This window comes from Egretta garzetta, unplaced genomic scaffold (assembly GCF_000687185.1).
Source record: "Egretta garzetta isolate BGI_Z169 unplaced genomic scaffold, ASM68718v1 scaffold415, whole genome shotgun sequence".
In the NCBI taxonomy this organism is placed as follows: domain Eukaryota; kingdom Metazoa; phylum Chordata; class Aves; order Pelecaniformes; family Ardeidae; genus Egretta; species Egretta garzetta.
In genome coordinates, this window is record NW_009259686.1 from 1,612,484 (window position 1) to 1,637,243 (window position 24,760).

General features: G+C 40.7%; 1 protein-coding gene across 6 annotated transcripts in view; it reads right to left on the reverse strand.

The window, feature by feature from the left end:
- Positions 1-1,410: 1,410 nt before the first annotated feature.
- Positions 1,411-24,760, reverse strand: part of CILK1 (ciliogenesis associated kinase 1) — a 24,622-nt gene continuing 1,272 nt past the window's right edge. For 3 of the 6 annotated variants that reach the window (XM_035894161.1, XM_035894163.1, XM_035894162.1), the window contains exons 2-14: positions 21,495-21,753; positions 19,561-19,615; positions 17,941-18,062; positions 15,897-15,976; positions 13,114-13,246; positions 12,499-12,670; positions 11,772-11,939; positions 10,758-11,054; positions 9,509-9,699; positions 8,714-8,865; positions 7,183-7,311; positions 5,296-5,409; positions 1,411-4,831 (exon numbers count right to left, since the gene is read on the reverse strand). In XM_035894161.1, coding sequence (XP_035750054.1) covers positions 4,677-4,831; positions 5,296-5,409; positions 7,183-7,311; positions 8,714-8,865; positions 9,509-9,699; positions 10,758-11,054; positions 11,772-11,939; positions 12,499-12,670; positions 13,114-13,246; positions 15,897-15,976; positions 17,941-18,062; positions 19,561-19,615; positions 21,495-21,595 — 1,869 coding nt within the window. In that variant the 5' untranslated portion in view covers positions 21,596-21,753 and the 3' untranslated portion in view covers positions 1,411-4,676. Of the gene's footprint in view, positions 4,832-5,295; positions 5,410-7,182; positions 7,312-8,713; positions 8,866-9,508; positions 9,700-10,757; positions 11,055-11,771; positions 11,940-12,498; positions 12,671-13,113; positions 13,247-15,896; positions 15,977-17,940; positions 18,063-19,560; positions 19,616-21,494; positions 24,755-24,760 lie in introns of those variants that run through there. The other 3 variants (XM_035894160.1, XM_035894158.1, XM_035894159.1) reach the window with 3 other exon arrangements.

Genomic DNA, 24,760 nt, shown 5'->3' on the forward strand with positions numbered 1-24,760 from the left:
CCGCAGTCGTCCACCCCCCTCCCGCCCTCGGCGCTACGAGGCGGCGACAAGCGGGACAGCCGCCAATAGGAAGCCGCTACTCTGCATATTTCGCAAAGGCTTCTGGAAGTAAAACGTAACCAAAAAACATTAAACGTTAAAGATTTTGAATTGATTTAGCCCGAAAGGTTTTGCCGTCGTGGAGAGGTGATTCCGGGGTGTCTGTCAGCGGACGTCCCGCTCGAGCGGCATCGCCGTGAGGTGAGGGCGGTGGGGGCCGCGAGCCTTATATAGCGCTGCGGGCGGAGCTGTCTCCTGGATGTGAGGGCGATCTGGCTGCGACATCTGTCACCCCATTGATCGCCAGGGTTGATTCGGCTGATCTGGCTGGCTAGGCGGGTGTCCCCTTCCTCCCTCACCGCTCCATGTGCGTCCCTCCCGAAGCTGCGCGCTCGGTCGAAGAGGACGACCTTCCCCGATAGAGACGGACCGTTCATCGGTCAAGGGTATACGGTAGCTGCGCTCCCCTGCTAGAACCTCCAAACAAGCTCAAGGTCCATTTGTAGGAGAACGTAGGGTAGTCAAGCTTCCAAGACTGCAGACACATCCAAGTGAGGCACTGCACGGGGCAGTCTGCCATTGTTTTGTGCCACCAGGAAACGAAAGACAGTCTGCCATTGTTTTGTGCCACCAGGAAACGAAAGACAGTCAACCCTTAAAAACCTTCCAGAGCTCCCCCTGCGCTCGTTCAACGCTCTGCATGCAGTGAAGAATTCTCATTAAATTTTAATGCTCAGTTTATCACTTCTCCCACTTCTGTCCCCCAGCCACCAACTGCCCGCCCCTCCGAGGCGTTGCACGTCTTCCGTTGCAACCCGGCACTGCAGTTAGTTGCAGAGGAGTTGACATCCGAGGACTAAACTATGGGCTCTACGAAGCTCACGATACATTGCAGAAATTACCCGCTTAGACTCCGCTCACGTGGCCAGTGAACCTGCAGAACGAGCGCAGCTGCCGGCAGGCAGTACCCTCCCAGGAAGGCACCAAACGTAAGGCTTGTTAAAAAAAACAACCCACCAAACCCACAACTAAACAAACAAAAGCCAAACTAAAGTGCTTTTATTCAGAACTGAATAAAAGATCGAGATGCTAGTCAGTCAGTATTTCTTCAAGAGTAACTTTATTCAGGGCAGGAGACTCGACACAGAAGGAATGAAACAAACATTTATAACGTTTTTCAACAGAAACACTGAATAAGCAAGAACCGTTACTCCTTTACTCCAACAATTCCACCCTCTCCTTCCACGAAAAGTTCAAAAATGTTCTTTCAATACACCTTTTCCTCCTCACATTATGGAACATCCTACTCGTATCAACAGCCTTATTAGACACAGAAATACCACGGAAGTGGGTTTTCTGGCTTGGGTTTGGTTTTTTTTTTTTTGGCTAACATCATGGCACTTACACAATACTTTTACGAAAATCTGGATTACAGAGGTGAATGAGTCCACTGTCAGGCTCCTTTATTTCCGACGGTCGTTATTACGCGTTATGCATAAGCCTGAGAAAATGTAAACAGTAGAATCCTAAAAACATGTTGATAAAGATGCTACTAAACAATATTAAAACACGTAGTAGGTTACGTATGATAAATTTTCAGATATGCCACTCAACTCTATTTCAGTCTAATAAAGACCTACATCTTTTCCATAACTGTATTGCACACGGAGACAGCACAGTAACATACATAACTCAGTCCTTACCCAAAAAGAACTTTTTCCAACTTCAGTAGGAATTTGCTTGAGTAAAGGCTACAAGTGCTGCCGCTGTACTTGCCTAACTTTCTGTCCCACTCAGTTAAAACTAGCAGAAGTGATGCTGAATATCAAGATTATTAGCTTTTTTTTCCAAAATAAAGGCTTCAGTTTGAGAAGGGGGGAGATATGCCAAAAAAAAGAGTACTACTTCTTCTAACCTTCTTGCTTTACTGACCAAAATCTGAATGCTGGTGTCAAGAAACCCACTGCAGGGCTGATAAAGGCTCTGAGATTACAGGCCAGGTTCAGATTCATCCTGTATAACTTTAAACACATGGAGTAGCCCCCGTCCTTCGGGGGGAAACCCCAGGCATCTCCAGAGGGCTACCAAGTTCTTGTGTGAGGCGAACATCTCTTGAGATGATTCTCACTCACTGCTGGTTTAAAGAGTCAGCTCACACCAAAGGAGCTCAGGCTTAGGTTAGGTAGGATGAACCCAAGCCTCAGCAGCCTGTTCTCGTGACTTGTTCACATCTCCTGCTCCCACTAGTAGTGATTAAGCGTATGGAACAGGCTAGTTAAATTGCCTACTTAGGTCTAGGGATACTTAGGATAAGTTCAGGGTGTTCCCCCTTGAGACCAATTATTCAGTGATAAAATAAATTAAATGATATCTAGACATAAATACAGATATTTATTTCCACCAAGAGAAACAACTATCTTTCCAGTTCTAACACAAATATACAAATTTTCCTTTCCACTTACCCAAAGACACCATCAATGTGTGCTTTAGAAATCAAATGGCTGCTTTATTTTACTGCTACGCATTGGCATCACCGCTTTGGAAGCAGTTAGGTATGGTTTGGAGTCAGGACTTGCTACAAACAACTAACGGAGTAGCTGGACACATAACACATCCTTGGCACGCGTTGATCTTTCTTACATGCGTCCTTTTTTTTAATGCATAGACCCTTTTGCTCCCTTTTTGCCTTATGTACTGTCTCACTGTGGACTGAGTCCATAAAAGCAACCCGTGACCAGTGCTCCTCATGGTTCCCCCCGTAGCACTGAGCCAGCAGCCTACTCTAGGGTACAGTTTCCTCGAAGTCCCACACGTTCTCCTTGAGAAGTATGGAAAAGGCCAGCATGCATTACCAGTCTCCAGGCCACAGTGTCTGCCCCTCATGGGTGCCAGCAGATCCTACGGAGAGGATCTCACGGACACATTGGCCCTTCAGCTCCTTCAGAATGGTGGGATTCTGAGAACCATACCTGTTCTGATCCCTTTAGACTGGATTTAAGTCTTATAAATACATGATTTGCCTGGTCTGATCATAAAACAAGCTCAAAGACGAGCATTTCTGTACACTTCTGCAGGAAGATGCGTTTTCACAGCACACTTCAGCTTTGGTGCTGCTGCTCCAAAACGCAGCTATGAAAGATGTTCTCCCACAACACTGTACCATTTTATCTTCCTTCTGCGGAAGGAGGTACAGGAACAGCCAACTGCTGACTGACTGTGTTCTCAATGAATCTTTTGCTGATGGCTGGCCTCTGGCTCTCCTTTCCAGTGCAGAATTAAACCAGACAATGGGGCTATTTTCTTTTCTCTATAACCTGGTAATTAATTTTCTCTTATAAACTGAGTTAAACTGCTCTTCAAAGAAAGAGTTGTATCCATTTCCGTGAAATCAACCACAATTTTAGAACGTTTTTTAGCAGAACCAGGCAAGATCCCATTTTTCCCAGTAGAGCCTGGGGGCCTAATTTATGGAAGCTGACATATTCTTCACATTGTAAGTAAAGATGTATTGAAGTGAAAAAGAACTGAAGTAAGTTTAAACTGACTCATTTCCTCTGGCTTTTTTTTTTCCCAAAAGTGATTTAAAACAGTTGTGAAGATTAAATCAGCTGCATAGATATTGTTTCCTTAAACTCTGCTGCCTGCAGATCACTGATACTTTGTTACACTCTGAAACCAGCTTTATAATTGTTAATACTGTCTTAGATATGTCTTCAGATCTTATATTCCCAAAAATAACAAAAAAAAAGAAGAAACAGAATCTGGTTTTTCTCCTTAGAAATCATTAGAGCATTTAAATGAATTTAACAGAGGTAGGTCCATATTCTATTTCATAGTGAACAATGCCAAGAAGCAACTCTGAAGCAGGACAAAAGAGCGCTGCATCAGAAAACAGATCTACAGAAGGGTATTCACCCTTCACCAAAGAAGAAGATTCCCCAAATTTGGTAAAAGCAAAAGAATGGAGCTGGAAAGTTGGAGAGCAGTCCAATAAAAACCTTTTAAAGGCAAAAATAAATTAAAAATAATAAAAAAAAAAGCCTCCCACTGACTTTCAGCAGTCTCTCAACGACTGCAAAGGAGAGTTCAGACTGTTAAGTCACTCATTCCTTTGATGTCAGTACAAAGCAAACGAGTACAGGACAACAGAAGCGTGGCATCAAGACGTGGCATCACTGAAATGCCACAGCCTCATTTAGCACATAAACTTCAGAAAATGTCTAATGAATGCCCCTTCCTCAGTACTCCTCTTCTACTGCAATATTGCACCACTTTGCTTTTCTTTTATCCACTTTTATAAAAAAGTTGAATCTAATAAAGGAAAAGTTAAATTTTAAAAAAGTTCATTATAAAAATTTATCATATAAAAATGCCAAACCCCCTAAGCCATATATACAAAATGTATCAGATCTATGAAAATAACTGGACCCAATTATATAACAGAACAATTTTATACAAAAAGGTACAAGATTGCATTAAAATTAATACAAATAAAAGTAAAAAAACCTTCAAAATGTCTTGCTCATAGAAGATCTGTTTCTTTTAAATTTACAGGCGTATAAAACAGTATCAAATTGTCTCAAGTTAGCCACCATTTCATGGGAAACACGCGCTGGTTCAGAGAGCATTTCCACACGTCACCGGTGAGCACCATACTTTGCAGACCAGTCAACACGCCCGTGGATCGGCTGAGCTGGTGGTGGGAGAGGCATCAACCTTGGCGTGCTTTTTGTAGGCGAATTGAACGATGGCCGTCCAAGATGGGGTCTTACTGACTTCAGAGAAGCATAATCTAAGGGACACAAGAAAATGCCGTGAGATGAAGGTTCAGTGAGTAGCTGTCCACATTGAACAGCAACTGGATGCAGGTCCAGATCCTTATTTCTTCAGGAAATAAGCCTCCTTTTTTAACAGAATTCGCTGATGTGAAACAACAGTGGATCCAATCCCTAAAACCTTATCAGACAAGGAGTATTCCTATCATTAATTTGACAAGTGTGAATTCTGTTCCAGCTCTCATACCAACCTCTAGGTCCTCTGAAATATGCTGTGGATAAACCCACATATTTCATAAACAAAGTAAAAACAAACCAAATCCTTCTCCCTATGAAGTTCATCGAGGTTACAAACTGTAGTTCCAGTCAGTCAAATATGTACAAGTAAAGTAAAGCAAAGATACGTAGTTCAGTGCTGCATGTATACAGCTTTACCAGAGTAATGAGCAAGGGACCAAGACAACTTTGGTACTGTACTTACTAGAAGACGGATCCACAGCTGGTGCTAACTGAACCCTCTGCCCAGCAGAGCCTACTTCCTTCTTCAGAAATGAAGGGATATAACCACCAGTTAGACCGCTTGATCCTATGGGCCCTGGAAGAAATGGCAAGGAACACTTGAACTCAACAGAATGGATCTCCCGTACTATCAACAGATGACAAAGGTATGCACTAATGGGCGATATTCAAGATCAATCCTGGTCACAGACTGATGAAAACAACTGTATTGAAGACACTGGAAATCCACAGATCCTATATATACCTGCATTCAGGAGACTGTCAGCATCAGGCTGAATTAAAGATGAATGGAAAACAGGTACAAACTGTACTCTTAGGAGGGCAATTTCTGCTTCCCTCTGATATCTCAGCTTTTTCAAGTCTTCTCTAGGCTTTCAAAACTTAGCATTTCAGTTGGAATTATTTTATTTGACTTTCAGCAACTGGGTCCTATGCATATACCCACTCTTAGTTTCTATGCAGTGAGTCTGGGGCTCTGGTGTTACACACAGCTCTTACTGAAGGCAGTAAAAGCACAACTTAATAAATTGGGACAGATTCATGTTCCAAATTTGGAAAGTCAGCTACAAAACTTGTCCCTAAGGTGAACAGGAACAGATCTGACTGACCTGTAGGATAAGCTGTAGAAATTGGAACAAAAATAGTTATAAATAAAACAGTCTAGAGTCATAGAGCAGATGGACACTAAACAAGTTAGCATGCACAGATCAGATCCATCTCACATATGCCTATAATGTGCTAGAGCAGTAGAGAAGTGACAAAGCATATTGTGGGAAATGATGGTAATAAGTAAAAAAGGGAAAGATCTAATAATATCCTATGCAGCTACAAAATAAGCAAAAACTTGTAGAAGAGCCAGGAAGCAGACACGTGCTACGTACATAAAGGTTCTCATGTAGTGTAGCCATTTACAACATCCTTCCATCTTGAATCCTTAATCATCTAAGAACAATTATCCGATTAAATTCCATCCAGAATTTTAAGTTTTTTATTTTTTAAACCAGAGTTTCTAAAGGCCAAAAATATTTACTTGGGCCAAGATTCAACAGAAATTTTCTCAATCAAACATTTTCATGACGACATACGCAAAACAAGTACCGCACTGCAGAACTGTTAACATCACATGAAAACCTGAGGCCAAAAAAGATTTAGAAAGGAAATACATAGATATAATCTAGAAACATCAACATGTTTAAGTATATCTGGTAAAATCTAATGCAAAAATCTACAAATTAATTACTTCTAAACAAGTAATAGGGATTAAATACCTGAAATACCAAATGCCCCAAAAACCTGAAGAAGAAAAATTGAAGAGTTTTGGGTTTTGTCTGAATTTTTTTAAGGCTACAATTATTTCACTATTTTAAACACTATCAATTAAAAGATATGAGGATAGATTTTATTTGTTTTATTCACATAGCAAAAGTGGTGCATATAGCTAGTTCGATTTAGACCAGCTTCCTCCTCTGCGACAATCATTTACGCACCAGCTTGGCTTAAATAATTTGGAAACCTGAAAATACGACTCAACAAAAACTGACGAAGGAAACTGAAGGCAAAAAGAAGTATTTCAGGTTGAACAAACCTAAGCTGTCCAACCTTCTATGTATGTGGTACTTCAAAACACACTTTTCGGGATTCATTAGAAACTATGTTTCAGTTTAAGGTAGTCTCCAAATCCAAGGAACAAGTGCTCGTAACTGATTTCCACAGAAAGAATAGACACAGTAGCAAGTATCTTCAGAGCTGAAAATGTGTTAGAAATGGGTGACCACAAAATACAGCTACCTGGAATTGCGGAGACATCACCTCTTGTCTTTTCTCAAGAGTGTTAAGCTCAGCTTCTTACCTGAATTCATCCTGTTAATGCTTCCTCCCAAACCAGAAGCTTTCCCAGGCAAACCAGAACTGGGCCATGGATTAGACGGAACAGACTCGTTGTTTGAAGTGGAGACTATGCTACTCCTTGTGCTTATTCCTATTGCAAAAATGGAAAAATTATCACACTGAAATCACTATTGTTGCACAGGCTTGCATTCATTCCATCTGATGCACAATCGTAGAGCAGATGTCCAGTTCTGTGAACTTTACCAAAACCTTTTCACTCTTAACATGCCTCTGGTTTACTTCCCATCCTCTCATAGGGGAGTACTATGACTAGCCATAGGCCCTAACCCTGCAATTATAATAGTCTGTAGTTCCACTAGCATCAATGGCTGCTTATGTCAAGGGACAGGATCCTTACATCAAGGCCACAATTATTCTCAAGTCACGTTAGGCGAACCTTGCCACGTAAATGAAATCTACGCTTTGTATCCAACACAGCATTTTACAGCTTTGAGCCCAACAGTGATAAGATAATCTGGGAGTAAATAATGGTAGATTACATTTCTCATAGTACTGTACTCTTCTTTGGCGTATCTACTGAAACCACAGATTGTGCAAACAGTTTGCAGCAGAGTTCTTATGTCACGTATTACTTGCATTTAATATACTTCCCATATTTAAGCAGGGTACCTAACACACAAGGCTGCACCCACAATATATGGTAAAGCAAAAACAGGCTTAGGATCAATGTGTTTTTTACAACCTCCTCTAGTAACACAACTTCTAGCTACCAAAACTCTAGTTTAAAGTGATCCAGTTTGAAAGTAATTGAAATTAATTGTTTCAGAAAAAAAGACTTCAGTTTACCATCACGATACCTTCTAGTTCACTGAATTAATTTTTAAGTTTTAGTACTGCAAGTGAATGAATAGCTAACACTGTCTTTATAAAGAGAAATTATGAAAGAGGATACATTTATATTCAGCTCATTGTAAATACAAGCAAACATGCTGTCCACCTGCTGTCCTTCATCCTGCCCCAGTGCTGGTCTCAGTATAGCAGAGGTTAACATGAAGAGAGGCATGCAATTCCTCTATAGAGAGATGGATTTGCATTCTATTTAACTCCAAGGTACAGCAAAGCATATTCCCACTATTAGTTAGCTTCTGTTCTTCATGGTATTATACACTCATGAGGTGAACATAGGGCACTTTCTTTTCCAGTCTAATCCTTCTTAGGGAAACAGGGAATAGTTTGGCACATCAACTGACATTTTCTAATACCCTTCAAAGTATAAAAGAGTATCCAACAGGAGGAAGAAGTACCAACAATCCCATCCCCTACTTGTAAGCAAGATTTATCTCAGTTGGTAGACTGCTAGAATGTAGTTCTTATCATGGCCATCTACATTAGCAAAGCTCTTGCTCTCCTCATTTTCTTCAAGCAGTAGCCCCCCTCCGCCAGCTCAAAGGATAAAGCCTAATGTAACAATGACTATTTCATGCAGCTGTTGGAATCACAGGAAGAAAAAGAAGTAAGTATTTTTTACTAACCAGGTAGATACCTAGAATGTCTCAAGTAGTGTTGCTTTGCTGCAGAAACTCGCAATGTGGGAGTGTCCTCCCGTGGAAAGGTCGCATGGGAAGGTGCACTGCTGCCAGAGCCTCCAGCATCTGAAGGCTTCAGGTCCAAAATGCTTTCAAACCTGTAACCCAAAAATTGCTACACTTAGACCAATTCTTGTAGCATATGTTTATCCACAGTTGGCCTTCTCATCTCCATCCCATCTCCAGGAATCATTTCCTCGAACTGTGTTTGCTACAGCATAAGCACACAGGCAACAGGCAGTATTTTCAGCCTAAAGCCATACAAGTGCACCTGAAAATCAGATTTACACTTCTAGTTCCCTAATATATTGCTTTAAAAGTTTTTATAAATCACTCTGTAAGTTTTTCTCTAATGTATGACCCATGGAAACTGCAGCTTAAGAGTCACCCAACACAGTTTATAAGCATGAAATACGTCAAAATGGTTCATATGTGAAATAGAAAGTATATATTCAAAGATTAACTTGGGAAGACTTGGGAAGCATAATTTTCAGTGGGGAAAAATGAACAAGGAATTGTATAGAAGGGTGCACTGTCCATCAAAAAATGTGTGACTATTCAAAGGTCAGCATTCAACAAAGGCAAAACAAAGCAGGACAGAGACAAGCTGCATGCCCTTTACTGGCCTGGATATATGTTTCTAGATCCAGGGAAAGCACAAAGAGCAACATCATGAAAAAGAAGTGAAGCCTAAAGGAAGTAAGACCAAATAGAACACGGACATAAAAGAAAACAACTTACCTACAAAGAGTTTCATCACTCTGCCTCTTCTTGTTTTTCAAGTCAATCCTTGTGATAGAAGAGCTAAAATCAAGGTCTTCCAAGTCATCCCAGTCTTCAGAACTCTTAACTGTTCTAGCAAGATGTCCCCATCTTCGCCTAGTTTTTGGTTTAAGTTCACCATTTATATTCTCAGTCCCAGCTGATGTTTTCTGTTATAAAGATTGAAAAGAAACAAACCCACACACTTACACCATAAAAAAACAGGTGACAGGAACAAAGAGGACTTTTCTTTTCCTGTGTCAGAGAGTAATAGTGGTAGTAGACCTGTAACAACAGAATCCTAATCTTTCATTAAACACACAGAGAGCACATTCTGTGGCCTGTAGACATTCTTACATATCTTCTGCATTTCATCCTGTAATAAAGTATCTTGCACTGACAGAAAAACAAATTTCTTAGGTCTCAATTCCAATTCTATTTCACTATAAACCTCCCAAACATTAGCTCACTCTCAATTTTTATTACTTGACCCATCTTGGGAGTACAAAACTACATGCACAGTTTATGCTTCCACAAGCCTGTGGCTAGACATTTATAAAACGTATTTTTCTTGCAGCACAGCATAGGTACAAGTTTGTGTCTCTTCATCCATTTAAGCTCATCAGTATATTTCAACCTTGTGTGACTCTGTACATGGCCAGTACAGACCATACTTCAGACTGTTCACTCTCATCATCTGCCTTATGAATCCAGTCTCCTTGTATAATCATCAGAAATGGCAGGTTCTTACACTGAAAGAGTATCTGTTGTTTTCCATGGCCAGTATAGAAGCCCAAAGGGACTATTATTCTCAAGTCACATAAATCGGATGTCTTAAATGGATGAAGGCAATAGCCCCGCTCCCCCCCCTTACAATACTATCTAGCTTAATACTTTTCTCTCTGACATCAACCCCATCAATATTCTGACCACTGTACATCCTTGTACGAAATCACAGTGCCATCCTTTAAGTGGTACTTTACAACAAAAGGAAGCATAAAATGGCTTTGAAATGAGAAATTGACTTGCTTGTTTTACAGCAATTGGATTTAGATTTCAACAGAGTAACTACCAGTTTCTAGGAGAAAGTTACAACTATTCTTTATTCCCATTTCCTGTCCTTTTAGTAAAGTATAAGGACCTTGAAAGAGAACAAGAAGAAGAAATGCAATTAAGGAAAAATCAGGCAGTTATCAGGAAGTGTATCTTATGCTAGATGGACCTTTACCTGCTGAGGAACCTTATTGTGAATTGCAGGCAGAAGAACCTGGTTAGACTTGTCCTCCTGTAAGTAGTTACTGTGCTCAGCACTAGAGTTGTCTGGTTTATATGGGTACATCAAGTGCTGAGAAGACTGGCTCTGTTGAAAAGGCCTTGACGAAATGCGGGCATGAGGTTTTGGAGGGGGTTGTGCTGGAGGGACAGGCTTAATATGTAGAGACGATTTATTATGTAGTTCCTTTTGCTTCCCCAGTTCCTGAACGCCCAGGGCATGCCCAACCTGGAAGTACGGATACCGAAGTGCCTAAAACATAATGAAGATATTAAGATCCAACTTAGGAAACCAAAGTTTTTAACTTACCCTAGCCCTGTGTGATGGTACAAATTTAATTTCCTTTTTTCTGAGGTGGGAAACAGTAAAAGACCCATCTCTCAACACCAGATTCTAGTGAGCACAATCCACTTCAGAATAATGCTGCGATAGTAGAACAGTTTCAACAGATACCAAGTTATCAAATCCTCTGTAGACTTGCAAAAAAGGAAAAGGTTCTACAGAAGAAAGATACTCAACCAGGTCTATGGCATCTAGCGGCATGTTTCATTATGTGCTGTCTCTTCATGTGTGTGTGCATGTGCAAACTGGCCTTCTCTTTCCATCCCGTTTCCAGGAATCATTTCCTCATACTGTGTTTGCTACAGCATAAACACACAGGCAACAGGCAGTATTTTCAGCCTGACGCTACACAAGTGCACCTGAAAATCAGATTCGCTCTTCTAGTTCCCTAGTATATTGCTTTTAAAGTTTTTCTAAATCACCCAGTAAGTTTTTCTCTACTGTACAACCCATGGAAACTGCAGCTTAGACTCATCCAACACAGTTTATAAGCAAAAACATGCACACCTGCCATTACAGATTCAGCCATCAAAACTTGAATCACCCCAGAGACATCCCATCTCTTCCATTATCCAGTTCCAAGACTGAATCAAGTGAAAGAAATAGAAAAAGAAAATAAAACCAAACCTGACTAGCTGTTGGCCGCTTTTTGGGGTCCCACTGCAGCATGTCTCTCATGAGCTGCACTGCTTCACTGCTAGCATTAGGTATGAGAGTTTTTAGGTTGTTAGGTACACACTGAGGCCAGCGAAAATTCATGGAGGCTGAAAGTTGGTAGCCTTCAGGCCAGTCGTTCTGGAAGAATGAGATTCCCAATCACAAAGAAAGTTCAGCTGTAAAATATCACAGTGCTTAAGTACACTAGCGTATATACTCCTACCAGTAATAGACTGTGTCCAGCTTACTCTAGACTATATTAAAGATTTCACTAGAAATTTTCACCTCAAACCTCTGGTGAGAGGTAAGTCTTACTTCACATCCGACCAAGTCAAAGGCACAAATGGAACGAGGAGACAAGACTCTTGCCATGATTCCATTTTCTAGCCTCTTAAACCACAGGTTTATATGCAATATGCAACAGAAAATGAAATTTCTGCTTAATGAAATCACAGTCTAATGACTTGCTATTCAGGGGTCTATATCTCCTCCTCTAAATGTCAGGCTTTATAGCATAATTACATAATGCTTATTTCACAGAAAGTAAGTTTTAATTTAGGTTACTACACCTGAGATCAATACCATGCAATAGCAGGAAGCATGAAAATTGATTATTTTTATGCTTACTGCTATTGTGCCATTCTGTATTGTAGAATACCTCTAGTATTATTGCAGTATGGAATGTTACTTTAGCTACCTTCTTTGGCGTCCCCAAGACTTGGCAAATTTTGAATATAGTATCAATTTCACTGGCGCCTGGGAAGAGAGGCCTCAGTGTGTAAACTTCTGCCATTATACAACCAACAGCCCAAATATCTATTGGAGAACTATAGCTGGTGGATCTCAGAAGGACTTCAGGAGCCCTGTACCTGTAAGAGAGAAAAAAAAAATCCCAACAATCAACACAATTCAGACAGATATACATGAAAACATTCAGCTCTTCATTCTTTGCTGTTAAGAGCAAACATCCCTTAAAAAGCTCCTATCCTGTCCTATCCTTTATACAAGACTTCGTATTTTTTTCTAGAATGAAGAATTAAAACCTACTAAGGTCTTGTAAGCTCTCGTATGCCTTCCTGACGTGCAGCAATCCTAGCATGTCCTACCTGTCGTATCAGGCTCCCTCTTTGTTCCTGTGCTGCTGTCATCTGTAAACTGTCTTGCACTAACTGAAGCTTTTTGAATTAAGCCAAGCTTAAATAAAAGTTTCAGAAAGAGGAGGCATCAAAAATGGTATTACATTCAGCACAAATTTAATACCTTATTTCTTTAAAGTAAGTTTCACACAATGCAGGTGAATACTGGCACTTACCATCTTGTGGATACATAGTCGGTGTAAGGAGGTCTAGATCGGATTTCTCGGGCTAAGCCAAAGTCTGCTATTTTCACAAGTTCTGGTCCCATGCAAAGGAGGTTTTCAGGTTTCAAGTCTCTGTGAAAGAACCCTAAAATTCAAATGAGATATTGATGTGCATTGCAATGCCACCCCTAGCTGTAGCCTTTATTTTCCACCTGGACTGTTTTGCTTTAGTTCTTATTGCTGAAGCTTGAATAGCACGACACAGAGTTTAAAGATTTATGTGATCAACAGAGCCAGTCAGTATAATGGTTGGTCAGAATGTGAAGAACAGTACACACAAGTTGACTATCTTATAACAATTCAGGGCATTCAGTCAGATAGCTCCCATCCAAGTAAAACTTCTTTAACATAAAAAAACTTTACAGCATTTTAATGTTAGCTTCATTCTAATTGTGTTGGGAACTCTGCAATGAAGACACCAAAAAAATTACTTCAAAAGTTCTTCCATACAGAATACAAATTAAAACATGAGGTAATTTTTTTTTCACTTTGAAACTTTTTACATCTGAGAACATAATAATCTGCAAGCACTCAGTAACTCATTGCCATAACAGAGAATCTCAGCATATTTTTTTAGTGCTCTCTGCATTCAGCAAAACTTGATCACAAATAGGCATTTGGCAAGAGTTCTTTCAATATAAATGAGAGAAGAGGGCTAGAATATCACTGACTACTGTCCCTAAAATTTGCTTCCACCTTTAGCCTAGAAAACTTGTCCTTATGCTTCTTTTTTGCAAGCACCTGAGACCACTGTTTCCTATATACAGCTCCGTCTGTAGTACCTTACTAGAGCTCTACATCATCCTTTTCAGAGACCTTGAAACATGTTTAGTTTTCTCTATGGCCTTGAATATGCTCCCACAGAGAACAGAAAAAAACATTCACAGAATCACAGAATCGCAAGGGTTGGAAGGGACCTCGGGAGATCATCTAGTCCAACCCCCCTGCTAAAGCAGGTTCTCCTAGAGCATGTTACACAGGACTTCATCCAGGCGGGCTTTGAATATCTCCAGAGAAGGAGACTCCACAACCTCTCTGGGCAGCCTGTTCCAGTGCTCTGTCACCCTTAGAGTAAAGAAGTTTTTCCTCATATTCAACTGAAACCTCTTATGTTTCAGCTTGCACCCGTTGCCCCTAGTCCTGTCGCTGGACACCACTGCAAACAGACTGCTTCCGTCCTCGTGACTTCTGCCCTTAAGATATTTGTATGTGTTGATAAGGTCCCCTCTCAGTCTTCTCTTCTTCAGGCTGAACAAGCCCAACTCTCTCAGCCTTTCCTCGTAGGGAAGGTGCTCCAGTCCCTTTATCATCCTAGTTGCTCTCCTCTGGACTCTTTCTAGGAGTTCCTCATCTGTCTTGAACTGGGGAGCCCAGAACTGGACACAGTACTCCAGGTGGGGTCTCACCAGGGCAGAGTAGAGGGGGAGGATAACCTCCCTTGACCTGCTGGCCACACTCCTCTTAATACACCCCAGGAAACCATTGGCCTTCTTGGCAACAAGGGCACATTGCTGGCTCATGGTCAGCTTGTTGTCCACCAGGACTCCCAGGTCCCTCTCGGCAGAGCTGCTTTCCAGCAGGTCAGCCCCCAGCCCGTACTCGTGCATGGGGTTCAATCTCCCCAGGTGCAGCACTCGACACTTGCCCTTGTTGAACTTCATCAGGTTCCTCTCCGCCCAACTTTCCAGTCTGTCCAGGTCCCGCTGAATGGCAGCGCAGCCTTCTGGCATATCAGCCACTCCTCCCAGTTTTGTGTCATCCGCAAACTTGCTGATGGTACACTCCGTCCCCTCGTCCAGGTCATTGATGAACAAGTTGAACAAGACTGGGCCAAGTACCGAGCCCTGGGGAACTCCACTAGCTACCGGCATCCATCTGGACTCTACCCTGCCGATCAGAACCCTCTGAGCCCTGCCATTCAGCCAGTTCCCAATCCACCTCACTGTCCACTCATCCAACCCATACCTCCTGAGCTTCCCTATGAGGGTGTTATGGGAAACAGTGTCAAAAGCCTTGCTGAAGTCAAGGTAGACAACATTCACATAGGATGTGTCTACATTGTCCAGTATAACTATATTAACTTTGTTTGTTAGATCGGACAAAGAACATAAAAAGTTTACGTGACAAGCATTTCTATGCCATACAGGAGCAGAACAGAGAAAAAGAGAGAAGGGAAAAAAAACTCATGTGATTTTTCCAAAGCTGTTGCAGAGAGAGTCTCGGGACACCCAATCTTACACTGTGAGCCACAAGACCATCAAGACCATCCTGTCAGGCTTGCCATGAATTTCCAGATCTTTGTAACTATGGATTTGCAACATCATGGCAGAATATCAGTGTAGTGCGAAGCAGGTCAGTGAACAAGACAGTTAGTTTCGACACAAAATTGTTCATTCTTTATAGCTATAGTAAGTTAAACAGCAGTAAAAGGTATTCTGAAAGGCTGTGATCCATTTGCCAATTGATCAAAAAAGGTGACTTAGCTTTTTTTCAAATAAATCATATTATTTTTCTGTTTTTAAGTAGAAATCAACAGAAAAGGAACTGAGCAAACCTCCATACTAAAATACCAGCCAATTATAAAATACAGGTATTTTCAGTAATCTGAATCTCTCATATAGAACCATTCTTTTGATCACTCCCTTTACTAAAGTTAGTAATTGTTAGTGTACTCATTAAAAAACTTACACAAACACTACCTTGCTCAAAATGTTTACACCTAAAACAGAACCTACCATGCTTATGGATAAATGCAAGCCCTTGCAGGATCTGATACATAATATTCCTAACTGTAGACTCAGGAAACAGTTTGTTTCTGTGAGATAAAAGAAAAGGGAAGAAATAAATATTAATGATTAAGTTCACACGTTTGCTTATGCTATCTAATGAACCAAAGATAACAGGTAACAATGACAATAAACCCCCCAGATATATTTTAGGTCCTCTTATGTAGTTTATTTCTCCAATAAAATTTACACAGTATATGCAGAACTGCCATATTACATTATATTAAGACTATGTGACATCATGTTAAGACTATGTGGGACAGAGAATTAAAAAAAGGGGAAAAAAAAAGGAGGAAAAAAATTGGCCAAACTGCACAAACCTGAACATGTATAGGTCATGAGGCACGCTCCTCAAGACAGCAAGGGTTCATGTTAATTTAGTGCTTTTCATGCACAGATTCTTCTGGCCTCTCTTCTAGAGCATATACAAGCCATACTTTTGACTTTCCCTTGTTATTAACTAACAGCTTATGTGCGACTTCTTTCTTTTCTATTATCTGAAAAAAGAGTCTCATATGCTATCACTGAAAACAAGAGGCTCTTCTCCTCATAATATTCAGGCGAGATCAGCCATGGTAGACGGTTTAATGACAGCCTCTCTTACCAAGAGAGGATTCTGAACAAACAGCTCTGTACCAGCTGCCTCTGAGCACGCCAAAACACAGCAGAAATGGGTTGAGGTGGAAATCAGTGACAATTTTATTCAGAAAGAGCCTAACAGTGAAAGAAGAAGATGGCCTGGGCCTTATTCAAATTCCTGCGCTTGATTCCTTCTCAAAAAACCTGACCATCACATATTTGAGAAGTGAGATCAGCTACTAGAGTCAGCTTTTCATATTCGCTTGCTTTTTTTTTTTTTAATTGCAGTAGAAAAAGTCGTATTTCCTCTACAGTCTCTTCCAGCAAGACTGGCAATTTTAACTAAAACTTAAGCAAATAAATCACATTCTTAAAGGTTTGATTTATACAATTTCTCACCAGTCCAAGGCCTAGCTAAACTGTAGAGAACATGATGTGTAGCACATTTTTAGACATCTGCCCTTTCTGTTTTCATACGAGGTAGGATATATCAAGCATTTCTAAGAAATTCCTAAAGATAACTGGTTTGTATATTATGCACTTGAAACACTTTCTCAAGGTTCAACATTTCATGTAATTAAAAATCAGCATCCATATGTATGTGTCAAATTTAGCTGGAGTCCTTCTATACTCATGCATGCATAAGTATTTTTACGCTCAAAAATGTATTTTATGTAGTAGTCACAGAGATGTTATAACAATAACCTTACTTTGTTAAATCAAGTAAGATTACTGTCATCTCCCAGGCTGATTCTATGGTCCATAGAGAGAAAATGGCCTCCTCCGATTCAAAACAGGGAGCTGTTTTGCCCCAAATTGGAGGGTGCTATCATGGGCCAAAGGCTAAAATTAACACTTTATTAATGCTCCAGCAATCAAGAAGCTAGATTTTGAGAATGCTGACAAACCAACCAGGCAGTCTTTGGACATGTCAGTTCAAATTGCAAGGAAAAAAATAATTCCTAGAAGCAATCCAGAATTTGACTCCTTGTGATTGCCATTTCAACCACATTTTACTTATTCATTTATTTGAGGAAGCCATAACAGAAGAGGAGGCGATACCACCCCCTAATAGAAAAAAGCACTGCTGGTTGGAGTATTTATGTGGAAATCAAAAGTTCTAGGTTCAGTTCCTCCTCAGCATGAGGGCTGTTGAAAGTCCACAGTTCCTAACTCTCAAAAGGGTGCCCTACTTATCTGCCAGGCTAATCTGAGAAGAGACTGGAAACTCTCACCAAACTGTTTGGGATATGCCCAAAGGTGACAGCCAAAGCTCCTATTGCTGCACACAGCTTTAAGCCATAGTGATCTAAACTGAAACAAATGATCCAAAGTCCTTTGAAAAGTATCAGGGCTGTTAAAAGCACATTATGCAAGTAATTTATATCAGGAATGGGAGATACTGTTAACATACCGTTCTTTCATTAACTGATAAAGATTTTCCTTCATGTATTCAAACACAAAATACAGATGATCATTTTCCCTGATGACTTCTTTCAGCTTTACTACATTGGCATGGTTTAATTTCTTCAAAGACTAGAAAAAGAAAATACAAACAGGATTTCACAAGGGTCTTATTCTAATGAAAAAGAAAAAACTATTTCACTGATGCAGAAGACTTGGCTTCAAAAATTCTTCAATATTTTAAATAGACAGCTCTGAGACCAAAGACAAGCATTACCAGATATACAGTATACATATCAATTTAATGTGCTGGTCATTCAAAAGCCAGTTATCTGGCATCACAGTAGGCACCAGAACAATTGCATTTTCTCTGTAAGTAACTTCCTACTGGCAGAATTCATACTCTTGTACTTGCACTGGCAATAGTCAGGTTAGACTCAGGACCAAATATAACCCTGGAAATTCTTCCTTGGTATTGTGGATTAACCCTGGTGGCAAGCTGAGCTCACTCACCCCCCACAGTGGGATGGGGGAGAGAGTAAGAAGGGCAGAAAGTGAGAAAACTTGTCGGTTGAGATACAGACAGTTTAATAGGTAAAGCAAAAGCTGTGCACGCAAGCAAAGCAAAACAAGGAATTCATTCCCTGCTTCCCATCAGCAGGCAGGTGATCAGTCATCTCCAGGAAAGCAGGGCTCCATCACGCATAACAGTGACTTAGGAAGACAAATGCCATCACTCAGAACGACCCCCCCTTCCTTCTTCTTCCCCCAACTTTTACTACCGAGCACAATGTCGTGTGGAATACCCCTTTGGTCAGATGGGGTCAGCTGTCCTGGCTGCGTCCCCTCCTAGCCTCTTGCCCAGCCCCAGCCTACTCGCTGGTGGGGAAGTGTAAGAAACAGAGAAGGCTTGAGGTTGTGCAAGCACTGCTCAGCAGTAACTGAAACATGCCTGTGTTATCAACACTGTTTTCAGCACAAATCCAAAACACAGCCCCATACCAGCTACTACAAAGAAAATTAACTCTATCCCAGCCAAAACCAGCATAGTTGCGACTTCATTCTCCTTTCTTTTTAGATTTTCAGTGTATTCTACATTCATTCTTGCTGTAGCAACACAGTACCAAATGCGTGGTATTGTAAGAAAGTGACCTAGGCTTTCTGCATGTTTGCAAAAGTGATAGCAAAGCCTAGAAATTAAGGGAAATCCTTAGAACATACCCCTAAAGCTTTGCTGGTGTCAGAATTTCCTGCCAATTGTACCCAAACCAACTATCCAGAAACAACTGTGTGTACAAAGGTTACTGCTGAGCAAAGATCATGTGGTCTCAAGCTCTGAAAAACAAACACCAATCAACTCCAGGTTCTGTGATACTCACTCACCACTTACTGCAAGGAAGAAGCAGCTCTCTACAACCAAATGATTTTTTGGTAAGACTACAGAATTTTAATAAGAACTTTCAGAAGACTACAGACATGCTGTTCAAATGCAGAGCCAGGAAACAGAACTATAATGCCGTATGCCACAGCTCAGGTTGGGGGCAGTTTTTGATAAAAGTGGTGGAAAGAATTTGATGTTACGTGACAGGGATTGTCTAATTAAAAGTCAACTACTGAATGAAACCATTACCTTAACCTCTCGAAGGTTCATGCATTCCTCCCAGGAATAAAACTTTCTCTTCATTCTACAACAGTAGGGAGGGAAAAAAACAGTTAATACATGGCCAACATCAGCTGATCTTAGACCCCTAGGTCTCATTACATCTTAACAATTCATTTCTTCCATCAAAATATAACATGCTGTCTCCTTTGTCAAAAAACTTTACATATCTAGACAAGGTACACGCTAATAGAATTTAAAAGCATTACTATTAGACAAGACTGCCTTTTTATACATATATATATATATATATCTTGCTGCAAAAATTTCAGAGCCTTCAACAAGTCAGGGCCTGCTATTTTTCTTTCCAGTATACAATGTGGTGGAGTCTAACTGTAAAAAGGACAAGTGTTACAACACTTGTTATGAACAAAGACTAAATTTTGAAGCAAATCTATTGAAGACCAAATTAAATCACTTCACTGGGTCTCCAATTTTACCATATTCTTCTTGCTCCTTTTCTCTATATATTGACTTCTCTGTAATTTCAATAACTTTCCCCTCTAGGTTGTATTTCTTCATTTTTCAGTGTCCACTGCTCCCCATGTTTCTCTCTCCCTTGCAAGTTGCATCTATCAGGCCAACTGCTTTCTGAATTCTGCCTTTCCTTTCAAGCTTATAAGCAACTCTGCTCTAACAGAAACAAACTGCGTGGCAGATCTGCTTTCTCCTAAGCCAGAATATAACTCTGAACATTGCATTTGTGTGTAACATATGGTCCTATCTGTTCATATGCATTTTGATTATGACTAGTTCTTTCACACATAACTCTACGCTTTAGGACCAACAGGACAAAGGCTCGCATGTACACACACACACACAAGAGCATAGATTAAACTTACAAAAATACCCAACTGCTTAAAGTCTGAATTCAGAGAGTTAGGCACCCTTGGAAGATCTGAGTCTCTGTCAGACTTTAATAGTAATAGTATTGCTTATTATTGCAGTAAGTTTCCAGTTTGAAATCAGCTCTTGTAATAGTTTAAGAACTACGAGCCCTTTATTTCTTGAAGGGGCCTGTATTATTTTTTTTGTTTAAGCAGTGTTTTTGTAGTTACCATCTTGTGCATCCAGCCACCAGGCCATTTTCTATTCTTAATAACAAATTGGCATTAATGTGTAAGCTAAGAGAGTACCATCTTCTGGTTTGTTCTGAAATGTTTTAGCTTCTACCATGTTGCAAAATGAAAATCAAAGGTGCCTCTGGCAAGGTTTGATGCAGGAAAAATACCCTCAGCACAGAGGACTTAGAAAGTTGCTAAAGCCAACTATCGACTGTTCATACAAAACAGCATTGTACTGAAAGCTCTTTTGACAAGTATGTCCCTGGGTCATGGTCAGTATTTCAGGAAGGTGCCTGCAATGCTTTACAGCTGTCTCTTACCACAACTAGGACAAATAAGCCATTTACAAACTGAGGTCACTGCTGAAGCGGCAGACAAAATCAAGTGGATTTCTCAAGAAAATCTTAAGCTGAAAAGACCAATACATAATAGCATATAAAGATACAGATAATGGACAATGAGGTCCATTGTGTATCACTGCAGTATTAACACTACGCTGGAAATAAGACCATGAAATGTATGTTTTCTGAAAGCAGCAGGGAAGGGGCTGCAGGTTCCAAAGCAGCACTGCAGAATACTCTAATATACATCATACATGTTTGACTGCACATAGTAACAGACCACTGTTACAATAACCCTATATATCTCACCCTTGCTTATCTTCTGCTGGGACTTTGAAGGATACAGGGAACTTGAGCTCTGCATGCTGCCCCAATACAACTCCACATACAAATGTTGTGTGGAATGTGAAGTACTCAAACCAGCATGACCAAGCGATGCAGACCACAGAATAGAAAAATCTGGACCATCCACTGTTAAGTAATAAATGAAAATACTTACTTTTTAATGGCTATTAGCTCTCCAGATTCAATGCTTCTCCCTAGGAGGACAGAGCCGTAGGTCCCATCACCAAGCTGTCTGATAGTTGTGTACCTATTCATGATGAGGATACTTTAGCTGCAAGCGCATTTCAGTCCTTAGTGTTTCTAGTGTTTCTCCTCCGAGTGTAACCAGTTCTTTCTGTGGCAGCATAAATATAGAGCACTCAGGACAATGTGAACAGTTGCAGGAATCATGTTTTCAAGACTTAGCCTTTGGTCTGAAAGCACAGAACATAATCCGTTTGATTTCTGTACCCTTCCAAGATTGCTTGTTTGCAGACTTCATTCTCCTCCAAGAGATAGTCTTTGCAAGCTATACACAAACACTTGGTCTCTCACCAGGAAGGGCCAGCCTGTATCTGGACATAACTGGGTGTGTTCCCCAAATCTGCTCTTACGCTAAAGCAACAGGTACTTTACAGCAGGCTTACAGGCAGCCCTAATGGGAGAAACTATTACTAAAAGCAGAGGATAAAGTCTCATTGCTTGGAGAAAATAGTTTGCTATCAGAAAAATGAAGCATTACAGTGAGGTAGGAGGGAATCTGTTCTAGCCAAATTGTCAGACATGTGAGTCACCACCTCACAAGTTGTACTGCCACCAGTTAAAACAAACCAGTTTTCTGACTTTCCATGAGGTCCTATGCTAGAGATATAGCCATATGTATTCCCTTAAACAGTCTTCAGAGGAAGAATATTATCTTCACATCAGATAAGACCATATGTATTTACCACAGTAGCCTTAAGCATGAATCAGTCTCCAGAAGTAGTGGCTACATCAGATTACCTATCTGAGCTTTTGTCCCAACGCTGCATGAAGAACCGAACGTTAGATAACAAAGCAAAAAAAGTTCTTATTCCCTCATTTAATCTAGTTGCTGCTAGTATTCCCTACCCTTCAGTTTAGAACAAATGTGATCTAGTCTATGTAAATTAACCATACATTTGGAATGAAACAGAATTCCCCTGCAATGAGGGTTTGGTTCTGGCATTCTCTTTTTCTCCAACTCTAAGAGGACAGCAATATTCATGGTTGGCGACTTTCACCTTCTGTAGCCTGCATTTGAACCACATTTACACTTTTTTTTTTTGTAGCAGCCTTAAATCTCTCCTCCATCTTGCTTTATTTCATAAAACCAAATTATGATTTTAAAAGTAACGGGATTATATTGCTTGAACTCCGAACTGACATCAGTGCAGAGCCACAATCTAGATGCAAGATGTTGTGAAGATCCTTTGTTTTCAGTCTTCTAAGCCTATTAGTCCCACTAACACTGACACAGGAACAAACAAACAAAAATTAGGAAATATCATGTTAATATACCTTTTCACAACTTTACACATTGTGTATGAAAAATAAACAGTATGTCTCTAACACTGTCTTAGACACTGGGTAGCACCTCAGACAGGCAGGAAGAATTGCCCTCTAGCAGTACCCGTTTCTCTCTACACAACACTGCAGAGAACCACAATTTAAGAGACCTAATCCCACATTTTGTACTACTTGCCAAGGAACACAAAGCCTGCCCGTAAGACCAGGACTTTGGAGTACCAGTTTCTTCTTGGCTGGTTTTCAGGCTGTGCACCTGCATAGCATAAATGCTACGTTTAGGCAATGTTCTGCATCCAGGTTAAAAAGCTTTGGTTACTCCAGCTGGTCAATGACTGGATGGCAACTCAGAAGCCTTGGCTCTCAGGCTTTTATTCAGATCCCTGGCCAAAATTTCAAACAATGATAGAGCCTCGCATGCTTTCCTAGTCTGAAAATGTAGTATTTGTTAGTATCCAAACAGATAATTTTACACAGTAACTTGAAAGCGAAACAGATGGGACTTGTGGATTTTCAGCACATACTCCCCTAATGACAGATTTCTGAAGTTGTAATCATAACAGATGCGATGGCTTACAATTCACAGACCATCACGTTGCCCCTGGCTTACCATTCACACATCCCTTTCCAGGGGACTGTGACTGCAGAGTGGAGGAGCATCTTTGCCTCATGCTTCACAACCACAGCAAACCAAAAGATGCACAACACTGCTAGCACACGACATTGCTAGCAGTGATCACCAACGGCTGTCATGGATGGATCGTTTGCCTGATGTCTCTTGAATAGCTGAAGTGGTGAACATAACTGCCTGTTCCTTACTGGAGATACTAATTTAAGCCCCTCTCCCTGCCACAGCCACTGATTTTCACAGAACTTGTAAGAAATAATCTTTGTGATTCCAGCTCTGCTGCTGAACGTGACCAAAACAGACAAATGAACTGAAATATTTTTGGGCATAAAGGGGAGGCAAAGAACCTAGAGAAGAAAAAAGTGTCATAAAACAGGGATTTCAGTGAGGAATGCAAGTTAAGAAAAACATGCCAGGAGACACAGAAGTTAACACGGCTCCTATGGAAGCACAAATCCACCTGTACGAAAATCCACTGAACAAAACCCAAACAAAGTCTTCTTTGGTTAATTAAATCAGTACCACTTCTTGTTGAGCTTAATAGTGAAGTTGTTTTTAAAAATCTGTTTTACTTTGCAAGATTTATGTTCTGTCCCTAACAACTTCTGCTACCTCTCACTTTCAACTACGGGAATAAACTAAACCTTAGCCTGCAGACTGTTTCACCTGAGTCCCACTGCAGCCACTGAAAAGAGCACCAGTCTCTGACAAGCAGTTTGCAGAGCTACAGCATGTGTCACCTAGTCTAGATTCTGGCCTAGAGCTACAATCTAGGCAAATTCACATTGTTAGAGGATGTAAATACAAACGGCAAGGCTGTCTTGGAGTGAAAGTGTTGGTGCGAAACAGAAAAAACTAAAAGCCTTATTTTTACCATATTGTAAGACTATTCAGACTCTACCTCACCTATAAACATTTTCCTCCCACAGAAATCAACCAGCAAGGCCCCTTGAGAAGCAAGCCTAATTTAATGTATCAACACGACTTTCTGACCCCAACTCACACTTACGATTTCGCTTATGTATGCTTTTAGTGTAACCATCCTCTCCCGTTTGAAGGGCTGCAGCGCCCAGAACTGAAAGCGAAACCGGCTCACTCCCTGCCAAAACTGAGAAACGCAAACAGTAAACAATCAGCAAGCGCCTTTTAAAATTCATTCTGTGCTTTGGCAAGAACCCGAAGGTGTTACTAGCAGGAGGCACAGAGAAAGGCGTGGCTGGAAACCGCGGGTTTAAATCGATGCCGTCCCAGCAGCCGCTGCTCGTCAG